This window comes from Piliocolobus tephrosceles, chromosome X, assembly GCF_002776525.5.
Source record: "Piliocolobus tephrosceles isolate RC106 chromosome X, ASM277652v3, whole genome shotgun sequence".
Classification (NCBI taxonomy): Eukaryota; Metazoa; Chordata; class Mammalia; order Primates; family Cercopithecidae; genus Piliocolobus; species Piliocolobus tephrosceles.
Window position 1 is genome coordinate 147,746 of NC_045455.1, and position 19,610 is coordinate 167,355.

The 19,610-nt window shown below is 44.1% G+C and overlaps 1 protein-coding gene across 7 annotated transcripts in view; it reads right to left on the reverse strand.

Moving 5' to 3' along the window:
* Positions 1-11,141, reverse strand: part of CDC16 (cell division cycle 16) — a 40,229-nt gene extending 29,088 nt beyond the window's left edge. For all 7 annotated transcript variants that reach the window (XR_002732753.2, XR_002732754.1, XM_026447164.1 and 4 more), the window contains exons 1-10: positions 10,886-11,141; positions 9,371-9,425; positions 9,178-9,275; positions 7,554-7,592; positions 7,092-7,232; positions 4,438-4,597; positions 3,337-3,428; positions 2,706-2,839; positions 1,731-1,810; positions 665-714 (exon numbers count right to left, since the gene is read on the reverse strand). Coding sequence is in view for 5 of the 7 variants with exons in the window: in XM_026447164.1 (XP_026302949.1) it covers positions 665-714; positions 1,731-1,810; positions 2,706-2,839; positions 3,337-3,428; positions 4,438-4,597; positions 7,092-7,232; positions 7,554-7,592; positions 9,178-9,275; positions 9,371-9,425; positions 10,886-10,933 (897 nt within the window). In the remaining 2 variants the exon portion in view is untranslated. The remainder of the gene's footprint in view (positions 1-664; positions 715-1,730; positions 1,811-2,705; positions 2,840-3,336; positions 3,429-4,437; positions 4,598-7,091; positions 7,233-7,553; positions 7,593-9,177; positions 9,276-9,370; positions 9,426-10,885) is intronic.
* Positions 11,142-19,610: the final 8,469 nt, after the last annotated feature.

The window sequence follows — 19,610 nt, forward strand, 5'->3', positions numbered from 1 at the left end:
GCGTCCTGACCCCCTGCACTGCTCGTCTCCCCCAGCGTCCTGACCCCTAGCACTGCTCGTCTCCCCCAGCTTGACCCTGGCTCTTCCTTGCTCCCTGACTGCGTCCTGACTATTTAGCTGGTTTTCTCTTGCACTGGTTTCACACTGGGATAGGGTGTAAATTCTTGTCTTGACTGAGTCTTACACCCTGATTCCCGATTTTGTCTTTAAAAATGCACTCCCTGATTCCATTTTCCATTCCTAGTTCTCCATTCCAATCCACGACAGTTTGGAATCAGTACACAATTCAGTAAGTTGTCTTATATGTGCAATGTGAGAAAGCTACCAAACAATTATCAGCATTTCCTGGGAAAGAGATGCGTGACTGACATGGTCAGTATTTTATATTGCTAGATGCTAAGTATTTTAAAATAAGCATGTATAATTTCTATAATCAGAAAAGAGGGTTAAAAACCCTTTTTGCTTTGGTATAATTAAAAAATACCTTCATGGGTTGAAAAGTTAATGCTGCTTTGTAAATACATTAAACACTAGGAGATTCTGCTGCAACACTTTAATAAAACAGCACTTGCTTGAACCTAAGCTATTGTCTAAATACAAGTTAACCATTTTCTTAAAGTTCAGGTAAAAAAACAAAACTACAACTAAAAGCTGTATTACTTACAGGATTACTAGGATATAAATCCACCAGTTTATGTGAAAGATAGAAAAGTTCTGTTCAGGAAAAAGCAGAAAAAGAACAATTGTTCATATCACATGTAATTTAAGACATGACTTCATTACAACTCTTCACAGTCACAGAATTCTGTTCTTACAGCAATGATTTCATACCTGTCTTTCCTTCTAGATACAAAAATTAACTCTCTAACTGGAGAGTTAGATGAAGGACACATGGTGCACAAGGTGGGAACAGACACCCCCTAAGAAACCACTTCCTGAATACTGCAGAGGATACAGCAAAGCACCTCACCTCTCTCAGAAGCTCATGCCTATCACACCAAGGGCCCATTATGGACCATCATAACCACTCACAACCAATTTGGTTGAGCAAACTTTTATCAGATCAGTGATACAATGTAATCTTGAGAAATGTGTAAATCCTGGCATTTCGAGATGACGTTTCCTACATGCAGACTTGGATTCAGCAGACCAGGACAGCTGCAGATGCTGTATTCCCAACCAGCTTCCACAAATGCAACGCTGCTGGTCCACAGGCCACACTCTGAGCAGCAGGGATTCGGTGAGGGTTTTCCTTCCTGACAGAGCTCACCATTCGGTTTAGAAAAATTTAAGGACAAATGCATCCCCAAACACAGCTAAATGTCAAATGTTAAAAATACGGAAAACATGAGCAAACAATCTGCTCCCCTCCGATTTCGAAGTAGTTATCGACTCTTACCATATCAGATTTCCAATGGAATTTACAAAACAAAAAGGAAAAAAATGGCAGAACTGACACCCAACAATTTAAAGTTAACAAAGCTTGAAACATAAATGATATCTGAGAAAAGGTAGTAGGAAACAGCGATAAAGAACTAATTGTTCTGATGGGAAAACAAAATTGGCCATTTGCTACTTTCCTAAACATTTCCTCCCCAGTTGTTACTTTCATAGTAGGGTTCCGTTATGTTACCTGCAATCTCAACTATCCAGAATTTCGGCAAAATTTCAAGTTACAGAAAAAAATTGTTTTATGTCTAAGAATTACTTTAATTTAAAAAAAATCTTACCATTGGCTTTATTCAGCTCTACAAGCGTCCCTATATGTACAGGTAAACAACTTGCATGGAAAGGATCTTTCTCCATTACTCTGAAAGTTAAAAAGCGACACATTACTACCCCAAAACAGTAGGTGGTGGCACTCACGAGGATCGGCTATGTGCAGTCATTACAGCATCACGTATGATGCTGTGGGTTATAATACTGCACTTTCTTCACTCCATTATCTTCAGGTTGATTCCGTTAAGGCCACAATTAAGTGACAAATTAAAGAAAAAATTCTGGTTTGTTTGAAAGGAATAAAAACAAACGTTATCACAAACATTTACTTTAAGTCAACAGAATTATAATATATAAAATAAGTAGGCCGATTATTTAAAAGAACCAAAACCAATAGGAAATGCTATTAGGTTGGTGCAAAAACAATTGCAGTTTTACCATTACGTCCAACAGCAAAAACTGCAATTACTTTTGCACCAACCTAATAAATAGGTTACGTGTTTTGTCAATTAAAATTTTTGTAATTTCAAGGATTTTAAACCCAACCAAGATCTACAAAAAATAGTATATGTCATTTAGCTAAAGTTTAAATTATGCACACTGGAAAACTGATGCATGTGGGAGATGGCTTAGCTACTGAGTGCAGCATATTGAACACCCAGCATCCACAGCGTGGGTCTCTAATTGAGAATGAATTTTACAAAACAATGTGCCAAAATGGTCTTTTCAAACTTGGAAATTATCAAGATCAGTAAGAGCAACGGGTATATCCCTCCCAAGTTAATGTAATAAATCTACAAATATGCATAAACTCATGTCTGCAAACTGCTCTCTTAAGACAGCCCCCGGTTCTGCGCTCTACAAATGGTAAAGGTGACTTAAATTATCACCTAGTTCAGGATGATTCAGAGAGCACATCCATGAATCACTTAGGTAAGACGGAGTGAACTCCACGTTCCTACAGAAAAACTGATGGATATACTTACACAGAAGTAAGTTTGTAGCACATTTTAAAATCACAGTTATAATAATGTCGCTCAGCTAAAGACACTACTACATCCAGATTCTCTTGCAAGCCATCTACAGACTCAGGGATGACCGTTTCACTAGGCTTATTATACTGAAACACAGAGAAATGTAAACATAAACTCAATGAGCAAAAACAAAATAAAATGCGATTCAATTTGTGTTTGACCCAAGTGGTTAAAACATTTACAAGAACAAATGTGAGCCTCTGAAAACTTATAACTTTAGGTTGTATAAGTACTCCTCTCAGTAAGTGTAACTCCCTTCTCAATTTTATCACAGAATTCCATAGTGGGATGTATTTCTCAAAGTAAACATTCAGAAGCATAACAAAAAAAATCTTCATTTTCATGCAACACCATTCCATTTACTTGGTAATTCAATCCTTTAGTATAAGGAGTCTTTCAGAGGAAGACAGGTATTTTTGGAAGTTTTTTTTTTGGAATCTTATGTATTTTAAATGCTCTATACTTGAAAATGTGCTAAATTTAAAAACTTTTAATTTCAAAAATTTAATACAAGACTAGATGCCAAATTTAATGGAATATGATATTTACATAAAGCAAATGCTAACTCTTTGGTTTTACTTACTTTTTTCAATTTGTTCTCAAATAGAAAACGCAGCAATTCCTGTTCTTCATTACACAGCTTGCTAAGAGGTAGTGATTCAAGAAGTTCTTTTTCTTAAAAATGGTGAGAAAAAAAAGAATATCCTCATAATATTTATAGAGGGAAAAAAGCCCACAACTAAAAATATTATTCTGTAGTTCTTGGTCTAAGTAAATCAAACTCAAAAGAGAACATAAGAAGATCAAAATGTGCTACAGAAGTTGACACAGTAGTTCCAGGCCTGAAGATGGGAATCATCTGGTAGGTGGAGGCACTCTTCTAGGGCTGAGGCCAGGTCCCCAGGTGGCTCTTGTCACCTAAGAACCACAGTCTCCGCACTCCTGACGCTGCGTGGATCTTGCTCTGCTGGGGACGGGGGAGCCTGTGCACTGCGGGTGCTAAGCAGGACCTCTGGCCGCCAGCCGCTAGATACCAGCAGCAACCTCTCAACCTCCCTCCCTGACCCTAAGCTGTGACAATGTCTCCAGACATTGCCAAATGTTCCCAGGGGGGTGAGGGGCGGCAAAATCACCCTGGCTGGTTGAGAATCCCTGCACTAGGCTAAAATACATTAGAATCCCATTAATTCAACTACTCTATTTTCTGTTTCCCTTGTTTACCCACCTCACATTACTGCCAACATACTTGGGACTGTGATTCTCAGTGCCTGTGGTACATTAGGATCACTTGGGAGCTTTAAATCATCTGATAGGATCTCACCCGGAGACTCCCACTCAACTGCTCTGGAGTTGGGAACTGGACATGGATGTTTCTCAATTTTCCCAAGGATTTAAAGAGCAACACGGTTGAGAATCACTGAATGAGATACTGAAATCCTGGTTTAAACTATCTCAATCACTTCTCAAAAAGATGGTCTCTTCCTATTACAATCCCTAGATTCGGACAGCACAAGGCACCGTACAATACTGCATTCTGCAATGTGCTTTACATTTGAAGACATTAAGAAAGTCAGTAAGTCTATTTAAACCCGTACGTGGCCTACTGTTGACTTAGAAGATTTCAGAGGCAAAAAATCCAAACAATACTAATTTTGCTAAACATAAAACACCAGAGTTTCCAAACCTTCTTGTGCTGTCAACATGTGGTGTGATGTCAAAAGATCAAATGCTTCAAAACAGTAGACATCGAGCTTCAAAGCTTCTTTGTAGCTGTAGGTAGCCAGAGTTCGGTTATCTAGAGCATCATAGATTTTCCCGCGTAGAAGACAAATAGAACTCTTTATCTGTTGGGAAAATAATGAGTCGCATATTAAGTCAGTCTTTTTAAACTTCCATTTTTTTTTTTCCTTAGAGGCAGAGTCTCACTCTGTCTCCCAGGCTGGAGTTCAGTGGTGCGATCATAGGTCACTGCAGCCTTGAACTCCTATGATCTCAAGTGACCCTCCTACCTCAGCCTCCTGAGTAGCTAGGATTACAGGCGAACACCACCACGAACAGCTAATTTCTAAAATTTTTTCTATAGACAATCTTGCTATGTTGCCTAGGCTGCTCTCAAACTCCTGGCCTCAAGTGATCCTCCCACTTTGGCCTCCCGAAGTGCTGAGATTACAAGCATGAGTCACCATGCCTGGCCCTTAAACTTAACTTTTGATAGAGAATTGTGTTTTAGAATACTGAGAAGTTTTTATTGCATTTAAAAGGATTTAATCACAACTGTCAAGGCATGAATAAAAACACACACACACACACACACACACACACACACACAAAACCAGCAAAGTTTCTTCAATTCATCTTCCCTGGGCTCTCACCGCTGTTCCAACACATCTTTATAACAAAAGCACATGTCACAGCTACTAGGTTCATTACTTGTTTTGTCCAAAACAGTGCAATGATTTAGAGACGGCAAACAGTGTGTGTATGCATGTGTATAAAACTCCAAGATCGACAGTATGATAGGTAGACACCCCTCAAAAGGATCTTCATGAACAGAAACTGGCAGCAATGCAGCACAGTGGTCAGAGCAGTCAGCACAATGGCCTGCTGGGGCAGAACAGACCCGCGTTCAAACCCCAGCTCTGCCACTTACTTGTAACCTTGGACAAGTGATTGAACCTCTCTTGGCCTCCATTTCCTTTCCTCATCTGTAAAAGGGTAAAAACACTAACTTACAGAACTCTGTGAGGTCTAGAGATGCTACCCTCTCTGTGGTGCTAGCACACAGTAAGGTGTTCAACAGCCATCTCACGACCACCATAAACAAGAAGATATGGAAATCTGATGCACATTCTAGACTCTGGACCTCAAACACATAACTGAATTGAAAGATGATCCAGCAACAGGCAGCTAAAATCATTAAGGATATGAAGAAGATGCGTAAAGTAAAATTTTAGAAAAATTAATTATAAGAGTCTTCAAGATAAGCAATATCCTAGGATTTACTTTTTTTAAAAATCTAATTTCACACAATCAATAACAATCATTACAAATAAATCACACATTTCGTGGCAGGTAAGTTAATGGACAAGAGGTCCTAAAATAATGACTGAACCAGACACTCTCACAAATGCATTTCTTAGCAGAAGAATGTGCTTCCTAACACATAAATTAATGAGTGGCCAGAAAAAAAACCAACAGACAAAAAAAAACCTAGAATATGTAATATTCTTTTATGCTTAAAAATAACTATCCAAGGTGAAAAGTAGACGAATAAAGTTCTACCAAAAATACAAAGAATAAATGGGCCAGGTGTGGTGGCTCATGCCTGTAATCCCAACACTTTGGGAAACTAAGGCAGGAGGATCACCTGAGCCCAGGAGTTTGAGACCAGCCTGGGCAACACAGTGAGACTCTGTCTCTACAAAACATTTTTTAAAAAATTAGCTGACTGTAGGGTTGCATGTGCTTGTAGTCCCAGCTACTTGGAAGACTCATGTGGGAGAATCACTTGAGCTTGGGAGGTTGAGGCTGTAGTGAGCTGTGATTGTGCACTGCACTCCAGCCTGGGCAACAAAGCAAAGACCCTGTCTTAATTAAGAAAAAAAAAAAGATGTGGGAAAAAAGATAAATTGGTAGGTAGGTCAGGTAAGGCTTACAGGGATTCTTTCTGAATAATAAAAATATTCTAAAATTGACCATGGTGAGGTTTGCAAAGCTCTGTGAATATACTAAAAGGAATCAAACCATACAGTTTAAATAGGTGAACTGCATGGCATATGAATTAAACCTCAATAAGTTTTTATTTAAAAAAAAAAAAAATCCAGATTAGTGATCTGTAAATGTCACTTAATACGTTATTATACAATTTCTACCAGCAAGGAATGTGCAATTTCATGGAGATATGAAGTATACAAACTGAAATACACAAAATTACACAGCAATGTACTTCGAAGCAAACAGGAACACAAAACCATTTCCTGGAAAGAAACAATGTAAGCTAATCGAAGTTTCTTGGTGTAGGTCCAAAACACTGTTGAAACACAGAAAGAAGGAGAAAAATTATGCCACTTTTAGGGAGTAGCTTAAGACATCAGAGAAGGAAGATTTCAAGCCAGCCTATTTTGGATGCAGGCATCTGCAGTTACAATTACAGCTTCCAACTGAGGGCTCAGAAATGTCTCAGAATCTTTTTTGGTTTTGGTGGGCAAATCAAATAAATTGGCAACCACAATTGTTTTAATACAGTAACACTCCAGTAAAAGAAGATAATGTATTTCTACCACGTAATGAGGGCAATTCTCGCTGCCGTTACTGAGGTGTGCTAACAGTACTACTTACTGAAGACTGTGACATTTCCCAGTCACTGGAGGGATCTTTGAAGCCACTTTCATCCTTCAAGTATTTTTCAAATAATCTTTTGTTGATTGGCTCTTCCATATCAAGAATATCAAGGGCCTGCTGGTGCTCTTTTGCAGCATACTATGTGGAAAACAGAAATGCCACTCATCACCCACCATTTCTAACACTAAACATATGATCCAGATTTTTAAAGGATAATATATATTATATCCATTACTTAAATATAAAATGTCTAAAGTAGAATTTTCTTCATGCATGTCAGCTTTTAGCAAATGAAGAATCAGTATTTTACAGCAAACAATACTAAGGAAAAGAACACTTACTCGTGAAATACTTTACTAACCTGCTAAGCTACATCACTAAAATTCTCACACATATATAAGGGATGCATAACACTCATTTTATTCAACCAAATAAAAATGAAATTGTGAGCATACTTACATGGCACCTAGCTGCAAGGTAACGACATGCTTCATACAACTAGGAAAGAAATTAATTTGTTTACATAGTGGTCAAAATAATACGTATTTTCAGTTTCAAAGAAAGCCATAAGCGTAAAATAGAGCTAATTTCATAATTTCTCGTTTTACTCTTGCAGTTAAAAAAAAATTCCAGTCTTGTTAAACCGTATTTATTATAAACCTACTGTTTACTAGGCACCAAGGATTCAAAAAGGAGTAAGGCCCTGCCCCAGGAGGTTGTGGTAGGGGAGCCGTGAACTAAGCACAACAGGTAAGCATGATGAAAGGGGTCACAGAAAGCACCAGCCAGGTGGAGAAGGAAACATCTGCAGGACAGCAAGTGAGGCAGCGAGTAAGTGGTCAGAGGAGTGGAGCGCTGGGCAGCACTTCAAGCACTGAGTGTGAATAACTGCTGGGTGTCCAAGGAGCTCACAGCAGCCCCACGTGACTGGAGCACGTGTTCCAGGTATTGATGGTGGTGAATTAGATGCAGACTGGAGAGAAATCACGGAGGGCCTCACAGACCTACTGATGCATCTGACTTTATCCTGCAGGTAATGGGAAGTCACTGAATGACTTTGTGGGAATATAATCACATCTGTGTTTTAGGAAGACTACTCACCCCTGTAACAGTTCACAAGATGAACTGGACACAGGGAAGGTGAGCAGAGAAAAACTGTTACTGCGGAAAAGAGACAAGCAGCGAGGCTGTAACAGAACAGACAAAGAATCAAAGGCCTGACACGTATCAGTGGGGAGAAAAGGAATATCCATGATTTCACAGCTGTTTAGAAAACAGTCTTCAGAATTTAGACTAGATGGGAGATGGGGAAAAAGAAGGTGACAGATGAGGTGTAAGACATTTTCCCTTCACATTCGGTAAAAAAAATTGGGCCTACTGTGATGACTCACATCTATAATCCCAGCACTTTGTGAGACCAAGGCGGGAGGACTGCTTGAGACCAGGAGTTCAAGACTAGCCTGGGCAACATAGTGAGGCCCCGTCTCCACCAAAAAAATTTTAAAATTATCTGGGTGTGGTGGCAGGCACCAGTAGTCCCAGCTACTAGGGAGGCTGAGGCAGAAGGACCACAGGACCATGCAAACCCAGAGTCTGAGGCTACAGTGAGTCACAATCATCCCACTGCACTCCTGGGTGACACAGAGACCTCGAAAAAACACAAAAACAAAGAAAAATCGCATAAATTTAAATAACTTCAACATAATGGAAATACACCTAAAACACTAATGACTTTTTTTTTTGAGACGGAGTCTCACTCTGTTGTCCAGGATGGAGTGCAATGCGTGACCTCAGCTCACTGCAACCTCCACCTCCAGGGTTCAAGTAATTCTCTGCCTCAGCCTCCCAAGTAGCTGGGATTACAGGTGACTGCCACCACGTCCAGCTAAGTTTTGTATTTTTAGCAGAGATGGGGTTTCACCATCTTGGTTTTGAACTCCTGACCTCGTGATCCACCCGCCTTGGCTTTCCAAAGTGCTGGGATTACAGGCGTGAGCCACTGCGCTCAACCACTAATGACATTTTTTTAAAGCTCTGAAGAGCTTTAAAGTTCGTACCATTACTTACTTTGTCCATTACTTACTTTGTCCAGTTTTCGTGACCGGAGTGCATGGGCGGCTCTGTGATATTGTGCTGTCAGGTAAAGACATTGAGCCAACCAATAGATGTCCTGGGGTTCCTCTGGAGGGAAAAATTCACATAAGTGGTCAGAGGTACAAGGTGAAATAGAAAAAAATTTAAGATTAATCAGAAAAACAATTAGCATTATCACTTACCATGAGAGAGTGAAGCTACTTTATCTGCCCAAAATAGAGCACTTTGATACTGTTGCTGCATACCAAAAAAAAAAAAAAAAAAAGTGGTAACTGCCCTGTTATTTCAACAGTCTTAAACTGGTATCTAGTATTATTATAATTCTATGTAATAAATCTACATCTCAAGAGAACAATTTGTTACATCTCTATCTTATATCTCACATCGGGTGAATTTTAGTTCAATGTCACAATACAAATATTACTGTAATATCTGTGTATATACAACTCATGAAGATAATTTTTTAAAACTCATACACTGTAAAAATGTATCGTGAAACATACAAGTGAAACAGCAAAAGCTAGTCTAACAATTCTTGTGCTATTTATATAACACTTTCAACGATCTGTTAATGAATCCCAAAGTGAAATTTAGTAGATAGAACACTATACTCAAATACCTTATATCAAACAGTTGCAGTTTTAATAGCACTCAAATTTAAAAACACACAAACATAAATTACCTAAGCTTCACTGAACATGGGCAAGAACTCGCCTCCTCCAAGTCTAACAGTTAAGGAGCCGACAATGAGAGCCAGCCACCCAGTGACCTACGGCTAGCTTTAGTCCCTGTTCTGCTCCTCGGTCCTCAGTCTTCTACAGTCTCTGCCTCAGTTCCCCTGGAGGCAAGCCAGAACCACTGCTGCCAGCCCGAGGCAGGAGGAATGGCAACGGGATGGTTACAAATATGCTCAATACCGGAGTCTCCGGCTGGAAACCAGTCCTGTCATATTCCTCACTACGATCAAAAAACACTGAATTCAACTGACTTATGGTAAACAAAAACACTGCCCTCCAAATGGACTGCAAACATGTGGCCACGTCACTTAGCACCCAATTCCGAAAACTCTGCATTACCATGGCTTTTCTTTCCCTTCCTTTCCAATTTCCTGAAAGAGCAAGCATTTCAACAAAAAATAAACGACATTATAGATAAAACTGATGCTGCTGATTCTCGAAGACACTTCTTTCCTTAAACACTGTTACTCACTCAAAGGTAGTGCAGGGAACAGACATAGTTAACGAGAATTTTTAAAGTACTGATTTCAGACAACAGGCTTCTGCACATCTTTATTCACTTAAATTCAGTCCAATAAAAATTACAACTAAACCTCTCAAAAATGTTTTATTCGCTAGCCCTGCAATTTTCCTTCAAAAATTGTCCCTCAACTTGCACTGAGTAGTCGGCGTTTCTTGGGCACCTCCTCCGCGCCAGGCGCAGAACGAGGCTCAGACCCGAGAGCGGCGCCCCCTGCGCTCGGGGGCCTCCACTCCCCGGGCTGTGCCCCTCCCAGCGGCAGGGGCCGCTCCCTTCGGGGTAAGGCGGGGACAGCGCCGCTGGCCCCCGATGAAGGCCCAGGGCCGGCCCAGTCCTTCCACACCAAGAGCCCTGATGGCAGTCACCCCGGCCCCACGCCGCGCGGAAACGGACCCGGCGCGGCCTGCCCGGGCCCCGCACCCCCCGTCGGGGCCGCCCACCTGGTCGAGGTACTGCCGGACGCGCTTCCGCAGCCGCTCTAGGTTCATGGCCGCGCGGGCCCGGCCTCACGCCGCACTCCGCCGTCCGGCGCGCGCCTCCTGCCCGCTCCGCGCCCCGTGCCCGTGCCCGCGCCCGCCGCCGCCGCTGTCGCCGCCGCCCCAGAACTCGAAGGCCGCAGACCCGCACCCCCACCCGGTGCTGGTGCGCCGCCCAGGCTCTTCCGCTCCAGACAGGCTCCGCCCCGGAATTCCCCAGCAAACGAGTCCCATCTGGCGCGGGAAACCGGCCCTGAATTGCTGGTTCCGATGCCTCTCCTGGCAAGTGGGTTTCTGGCCGCCGAGGGGCGAGAGCGCGGCCTCCCCGGAATCACGGCGGCGCGTCTGGGCATTGGCGAGAGACTCAGGAGGGCTCTGGGCTGGACCACCCACCCGGGCAAAAAAGCAGGTGGCTGAGCAATGGAAAGGGGGGCTTTGGCTGAGCCTTCCTTCCCCAGAATGTAGTCAACATTTTAAAAATAAGAGCAATGCACTCTCATTACCAAAAAAAAAAAAAAAAAAAGAATTGTGTGCACAAACAGCAAAGGAAGTCAAAAGACAACCTAGGAAAAATTGAAACCTATCACAAAATGCGAATTTCCTTATAACGTAGAGCCAGTATTCCCTTTGCTTATATGTAATAAGTAAGTGGGAAGAGATCAATGGTTCAGGAGAAAGACAAAAAACAGTTCACAGGGAAAGAAATGCAAATAGATTTTAACATACGAAAGAAAGCAACTTATGTTGTTTATCAAGAACTTACATTAAAACAACATAAGCTATTGACTGACTATAGATTTTTCTTTGTCTCACAGACTCCAGAAACTTGAAAATAATGGCCGACACAGCAGTAAGGAACAAAATGCCTTAAACAATTGCCCCTGTGGCATGGGGGGCAGTGACTGAAGTGAGTCTCACACTCATGTCCTGATAAATTTTGCATCCTTTAAATAGTTCAGACTGCACTGAGCTATTTTTCTTTCCTCAAAACCTTCTATCATTGTATTTCCTCTACCACACTTACTAACTGGTTAAACTGATAGGGCTCATAAATATTGTGTATTACCTCACATGACAAAATGGACTTTGTAAGAGGTGATTAAGTTAAGATGGTTTGTGTGGCTGGGTGTAATGTAATCACAAGAGTTCTTACACATGAAAGTGGGCGGCGGGGGTGAGAGAGAGACTGGAAGATGCTGCTGCTGGCTTTGAAGATAGGAAGGAAGGAGGAGAAGGAGGGAAGGGAAGGGAGGGGAGGGGGAAGGTAGGTAGGTGAGCCGGCAGTGCAGGTGGCCTCCAGAAGCTGAGAAAGGCCAGGGACTGGATTCTCACCTAGACGCTCCGGGAGCACAGCACTGCTGATGCCTTGATATCCTGCAGAGACCATTTCAGGTAGTGATCAGAGGTTAGCAAACAAAATTAGAGCTCTGCCAAATATGTACATGCCCAAGGCTGGTTTAACTAACAGAATGTTCTGTTAATTTTCCTCTCCTTACATTCTCTCCCAGTATTTGCCCTTGTTAAAGAAGATAAAATTTCAGGACCCTCTAAATTTACTACAAGGGGGAAGTTAAGCCCTGGAGACTGAGTCACAGAGCATGTTTGCAATTCTGCAATACTGAGTCTTGTGAAATTGAGTGTGTAAAAATCTGTGTTTTGTGGTTTTAAAAGATAATTCCTTCCTTAAAGTAGTTCCTGAAATATGGTCAGGAAAACAAGACTTGGATTTTCAGTATGACCAGAATATTAAATATGCAAAGTGGTTTCTCAAGAATTTAAATGACCCTGAAAGGAAGAGAGAACAATCACCCTTCTCACTGATTAGTGAGGTGGTATTGTCGCCACACGAGAGCAGTTTACAAAGTTAGGGAATTCTGTTGGCTGAAACTGCAAAATGTTGAGGCTTTGAAAGAGCAAAAGCCATGATTAAGAAGTCAATGATTGGCAAATATGTCTTTGTTGTCATTTTACAAAGACAGTTCTCAGGTTCGGAATTAACATCTATCCAAATGTCAAATCTCGATCTACCTTGCGTTTCTCCACATCCTGCGGCTGCATGCTCCGGTGCTGCCTTGGAGACCTGTCCAGGTCCACCTGGACCCCACAGACAGGGGCTGTAAGCGTCACCTGCAGAGTTGGGCGGAGGAAGTTCAGAGCTTCCCTGCCGGGACATGAGCACCCCACTAACACTTAAAAAGAAAAACCTTCTGGGTTAATACCTTTCCTTTGAATTAACCTCCATCCAGGTAAAAAATGATTGATAAGTAAATGTTTGTTAATTAAAATTGAGGCTTTCTGTTGGCTTATAAATGTTAAGCTTTGTGGCACTTACTGATGTGGAAAGTAAGACCCAGTGAGGGTAACTTACCTAAGCGAGGTCCCAAAGCCGCAACTAAAACCAAGTCCCTGAGCTGACAATGGCCTCTTGGATGTCGTACCCATTCATGAGTATACCTGGGGTTTTAAGGCAAAAGCACGCTGTGGGGACACTGAGAACATCAGCCTGAGGTTTGCAGCTTCCCCCCTCTCGAGACGATGCCCTCTGGGTGGCGGTGATTGGGTTCTGCCAGTGCGGGGAAGCTCTGCAGGGTGAAGGGAAGCCTGGAGAGGGATCTGCCAGACCCCGCGTCGCCAGCATCACCTCCTGAAACTGCAGTAAATGGACTGGGAGGCTACGAGAAGCAAGCCGAGCCACCCGGACAGAGCATCCTGAAGTGCCCGACGCCTTTTCTTCCTAGCATCCTGTCCCACCACCTGCAGGACACAGTAGCACTAGTCATCCTGCACAGGCTCCCTCTGTAGCTTCTTAAAGACTGCTGTCCTCAGACAGGGGCCCAGCCCTGCGGACATGAGGGTAACAGCCAATTCCGAAGTGTTGTGATCTCTAGCTGGTTATCTGTTTATCTTTCTCACTATCAAATTAACTGAATAATGCCCTCTTTTTGTTAGGTGGTTATGAACTTTGTCGTGAGCCATGAAAGTGTTCACTGGTCTCAATTTTGATGTCAGATTTGGGAAAGCACTTTCTAGTACAGGTTGTTCTTCTCATTGGCTCATTCACGCGTGCTTTGGTCTCCTGTGCCAGTGTTCTGCTGGGAGCGGGTGACGGGGTGCAGATTGTGGAGGGCCCTGCGAACACAGGCTTGATGCCTGTGGAGGCCACAGTGGCAGTCCTCAAAGGGACACCAAAATGGAACTGAAGGATGGGTTGGCCCAGTGGATAGGGGAGGGAGTGGGGGTGGGAGAAGGCCCAGGGCTTTCAGGGAATGCAGAGAACCTCATCTGGCTGCAACGCAGTGAGTTAGGGCCCGTAAGATGAATGAGGAAAAGCTCCCTACAGCGATGTGTGAAAAAAAAAAAACTGCATCTGGATAATCTACAATGCTTACAGGTGTTGCCCAGTGCCAAAAATATTTTATTAACACAGTTTGCTTATGCCAAGACATATTATCCTTATCGCCTGAAACATAGTGCTGGGGATAATTTTTTAAAATGACAGCAGTATTTCACTGAAAAAAGCATGAAATCATCTAATCTGGAGATAGACACACACCACACACTGGCACACACCCCCACCAGACACACTACACACCGCACACTAGTCCACACACACCACACACAACATACCACACACCACATACCAGTACAAACCCAACAGACATACTCCACACCACATACCACACACATACCCCACAGACACATCACACACCACACACTAGTGCACACAACACAGACCACACACACACTACAGCCCCCCGCCCAACACCACACAGGTAACTATGCTTACAAACTGCTGATTCCAGTGAATGTGGCACTTGGTGACTGGTGACATTCTTCTTGATCAGTCCTCCTTATTCTGGGTTACTTTGTATGTATTGAGAATTAGACATTATTTTGCCACAATTTGTGATTTGATGAAAACATTGGGAAAAACATGAGAAAGAGTGATGGGGTGTTGGAATTGTGGGCTCCTTAAAATTTCCCCTCAGCCTTGTAGAAAATGAGAAAATCTCCAAGTATCTGGTTAATTTGCCTGGGTACTTCAGTCAGCGGCATCTTTTTTGTTCGTTTTTGAGACAAGATCTCCCTCAGTCACCCAGGCTGGAGTGTGTTGGTGGGATCTCTGATCACTGCAGCCTAAACCTCCCAGGCTCAAGCAATCCTCTCATCTCAGCCTCCTGAGTAGCTGGGACCATAGGCACCACCACACCCGGCTAGTTTTTGTGTGTTTTGTAGAGATAGGGTCTCACTGTGTTGCTTAGGGTGGTCTTGAATTTCCAGACTCAAGCAATCCACCCCGTCCCCCGTCCCCCACCACCCCTGCCGTATCAGCCTCCTGAGGTGCTGACAGGTGTGAGCCACTGCCGGCCAGCCGCATCTATTTCACAGGACGTGCATTCTGGAGATTGCCGCTAGTGGGCACCATTTCTCCATGCGTCCATGGGCTTTTCTCTAAGGTCCTTGTGAGGCGATGGCTGCTGGCCTGGGGCATTTCATGTTTTGAAAGTCTCTCCCCAGACACGCACTTATGCAGGTGAAGGACTCTGAAGGTTGTCTCGGGGCCCAGATCACAGAATCTGAGAGGCAGTGGGTTTTACAGATGGATTTCCTAAGGGTTCAGTTTAAGGGGTTCTTTCCATTTTGCCACTGTTTTGAGGGTCAGTACAATTTGTGGTTCCCCCTCCCCAACCTGTGGGTTACATAAATCTGGTCTTTAAAGAACTATTTATTGTCTACGGAGTTTTAGGACATTGTAGTTACTGTTGAGGAGAGAAGACAATTAAATACCTGTACAAGAAAAGTCCTAGTTGGTAAATACTGAGAGCTTTACAGCTGCGTGACCAGAATGATATTTCACGAGTAGCTCCAGCCCAGTGTGGCACATCTCTGGACCTGAAAACAAGCTCAGTGTAACATGGGACAGACGTCTTGTGTCAGTCTTGCTGGTTTTAATGAAGTTTCAATGTGTGTTTCCCGACCGGACCCGTGTGCTGAACCCAGCTGTAGCTCACCGGAGTTTGCCTTCTCTGCTAAGCAAGTCTGACCTCCAGGCTTGGCAACCATTTCTGGAACAGAGACCTTTCACAGTGTTAGCACCCGAAGGGCCTGGACTCCATCAGCTGCCCAGGTTGCATTTCTAGAACATTCCCTCATATCTGGAGCTCTATCCACATAGCAACCAGAGGGGCTGACATGCACCCTAAGGCCAAAGACATCGCCCTTTTATAGTGGCCTCGTTCTTCTCTGAGACAGATGAGGTCTGGGAGTCCTGAGAGTGGCCTTGTGTGACCCTTCTAGTGGCGCTGACTGATTTGGCAGCAGGGAATAGTGTGGCAATCAAACCCGGCAGAGCCACGGCCAAAGGGCTGCGATGTCCAGCAGGCCCATGTCCTACTGACCTGGAGAAAACACACAGCAGCCACTGCTGTATCGACTTTGGCTTCACCATTGCAGGGTGGGGATGGGAGTGAGGCAGAGGCGGCTTTCAAGGCTCAGAATGAAGGAGGCTCTTCAGGTGAGAGACCTGCACACCCGAGGGCAACACCCTCCTGTTCTGCAGGAGGCACTCCCTTCCCTCACCCCAGTACCAGCCTGGGCCACGCCTGCAATTCTTCTTCCTCCTTCTCCTAACCCTAACCCTAACCCTAACCCTAGCCCTAACCCCGTCCCCTCCCCTCCCCTCTCCATTTCTCCTCCCTACTTCTCATCTCCCTCCCCCTCCCCTCCCACCTCCCCCTGGCGTGGCTTCTCCTCCCCTCCCTCCCCCTTCCCTCCCCTCCCTTTCCCCCCTCACTTCTCCTCCCCTCCCCACCCTTCCCCCTCCCCTCCCCTCCCCCACCCCTTCCCCTCCCCCAGAAAGGCTGCTGTTTGGTCCTGAGAACATTATTCTCTTTTTAATCTGTCTTAAAGACTACCCTCCCTCACCCCCCCCCACCCCCCCCCTCCCCCCCCCTCCCCCCCCCTTCCCCCTCCCCTCCCTCCTCCGTCCTCCTCCTCCTCCTTCTGTCTCTTCCCCTCCTCTCCCACTATGGGACTACTTTTCTTCCTTCTTTCTTTATTTTCTTCCTTTCTATCTTTAACCCATGTGTCCTGTGTGCCCACCTCACACAGGATAGGCTTCTGTTCCCACTGCTCCATCCATTTTATTTATGATGGTTTTAAAGTATTTCAAAGTTCTACAGGTTTCAATTAATTTGATACCCAGTGTAACATGGGACAGACACATCTCTGGATCTGAAAATGCAGCTGGTACTTGACCTTTTCAGGTCATCAGAGCTCGTGGGTGGCTGGTTTTTACACTAAGGCTGCTGACAGGATGCTCATTTGCCCACTAACTCTCTGAGCCAAGTCCAGAAGGGAAAAGAGCTGACATCATGGCTCTTCTGTGTAATGGGAAGATTTTATCTACTTCTTGACTATGTGTAGCAATTTGTCAGTCTTTATAAACTGTTTGCTCTCTGGAAAGAGACAGATTAAAAAGAGAATAATGTTCTCAGGACCAAACAGCAGCCTTTCTAGTTTTGTGATAGATCCTTTAAAGTTCATTGCATTACGGCCTATCAGGGAGAGCTGGCAGGGCTGGCAGAGTACAACCGTTGTGGGGTGGAACAAGGAGGGGACACACAGGCAGACATATTCAGAAAACGCTGCCAGAGTCAACCCTAAACTGCCACCTCGAAAAGGAGATGCAAATTCGAGGCTTGCAAACCAAGGACATAATTGCTATGGAGAGGCCATTTTTCCACCAAGTTTAGCGCAGATGTGGACTGTTCATAGAGGTCCTGTGCCCAGTTGGGCTTCACGACAGAGAGGGCTGGGGCCACCTGGAGAGGTCATGGCTGCAGTGGGCAGAGGCTGAGCCCTCCCCTGGCCCGATGCAGGCATCTCAGGTTCCAGCACCACCTACCGCACAGGAGAGACTTCAGGACGTCCACTGGGGGATCAGCAGGAGACCCAGAATCCACATCCAGGCCTGTCTGACCCTACAGTCTGTGATTTTAAACACTGTCGATGGAAGGTCCACCCTAAGGAGCGGTGAGGAACCTGGGATTGCCAGATTCCGTGTGGAGGAGCTGGAGACAAGGCCTGCTATTCATGTCAAGTGTATTTTAAAGGGGCTTGTGCATAAAGGAATGAAATAAAGAACGGAATTAGCTGCTGCTGTTTTTTTTTTTTTTTTTTTGGTAGAGATGGGGTCTCATCATGTGGCCCAGGCTGGTCTTGAATTCCTGGGCTCATGCGACTCTCCCACCTTGGTCTCCCAAACTGCTGGGAATGTAGGTGTGTGACACCATGCCCGGCTTGAAATTATCTTCTTCTTCTCAAACAAAACAAAACAAAAATCTAAATCTGTAACATGGGTTAAAAATAGCAAAGAGTACTTTGGGAGGCCGAGGCGGGCGGATCACCTGAGGTCAGGTGTTCAAGAATAGCCTGGTCAACATGGCGAAACCCTGTCTTTACTAAAAATACAAAAATTAGCTGGGAGTGGTGGTGCATGTGCCTGTAATCCCATCTAAAAATAAATACATAAATAAAATAAAAATAATAAATAAATAAATAAATAAATAGCAAGGAGAGGTTAGGGACCATGACATTTCTGAGGGGTCAGCTATCAGTTCCATGAGGCCGAGACAACATATGCAGAGTTTTGTTGAATGAAGGTGTGTGAGTCTTTTAACTCAAGGCATTGCCCATGGGCTAGATGTTCAATGCTATGGAACAGTTTAGGCAAGATCCTACCTGGGGCTGATAGAGAATGTAAGCAGATACCAAGGGCTCTCAGACATACCCTTAATGTCTCCAACCGAGACTCTCCGGGTTCTTTTTTTTTTTTTTTTTTTTGAGATGGAGTCTCGCTCTGTCGCCCAGGTTGGAGGGCAGTGGCACGTTCTCAGCTTATTGCAAACTCCATCTCCCAGGTTCAAGCAATTCTCCTGCCTCAGCCTCCTGAGTAGCTGGGATTACAGGCGCATGCCACCACGCCCGGCTAACTTTTTTGTATTTTTAGTAGAGATGGGGTTTTACCAGGTTGGTCAGGCTGGTCTCAAACACCTGACTTCGTGATTCCCCCACCTCGGCCTCTCAAAGTGCTGGAATTACAGGCGTGAGCCATGGTGCCTGGCCCTCTGGGTCCTTTTATATCTTAGGTTATGTACTCTGGAGTCAAGCTATAGTTTCACCATGTTGAAAAAGTTTAATGATTTATTTAGATATTTGTTAAAGGAACAATCACAGAGCTTTTAAGGTAAGTACACAAATCCACCTAGGAATTATAGACAAATCCACCACAGCTCAAAATATGGTAACAGAACAAGTCTTCATAGCTAAAGAAAAAAAATCTAATTCAAAACCCTTGGCTCCTAATATTACTCTGCATAATTTGTTTTCAGTTATCAGTCCAAGAAGGACAGAAAATAGCTTTGCTGCATCATCTGGTCAGGCACATTGTTGAAACACCATTTTAGGAGCTGCCTCATGGGCACTTCACAGCTGCTCTGGCTGTGATAACAGTGAAGAGAGGAAGAGAGTGGGGCTGCCCTGGCCCTGGCCTCGGGCAAGGCTGATACTCCACACGGCCCTGAGACTGGTGGCTGTGTTAGCCTGGGGTCTTCCTTGTCACCCTCGGGCAAGGCCGATAATCCACACGGCCCTGAGACTGGTGACTGTGTTAGCCTGGGGAAGCTCA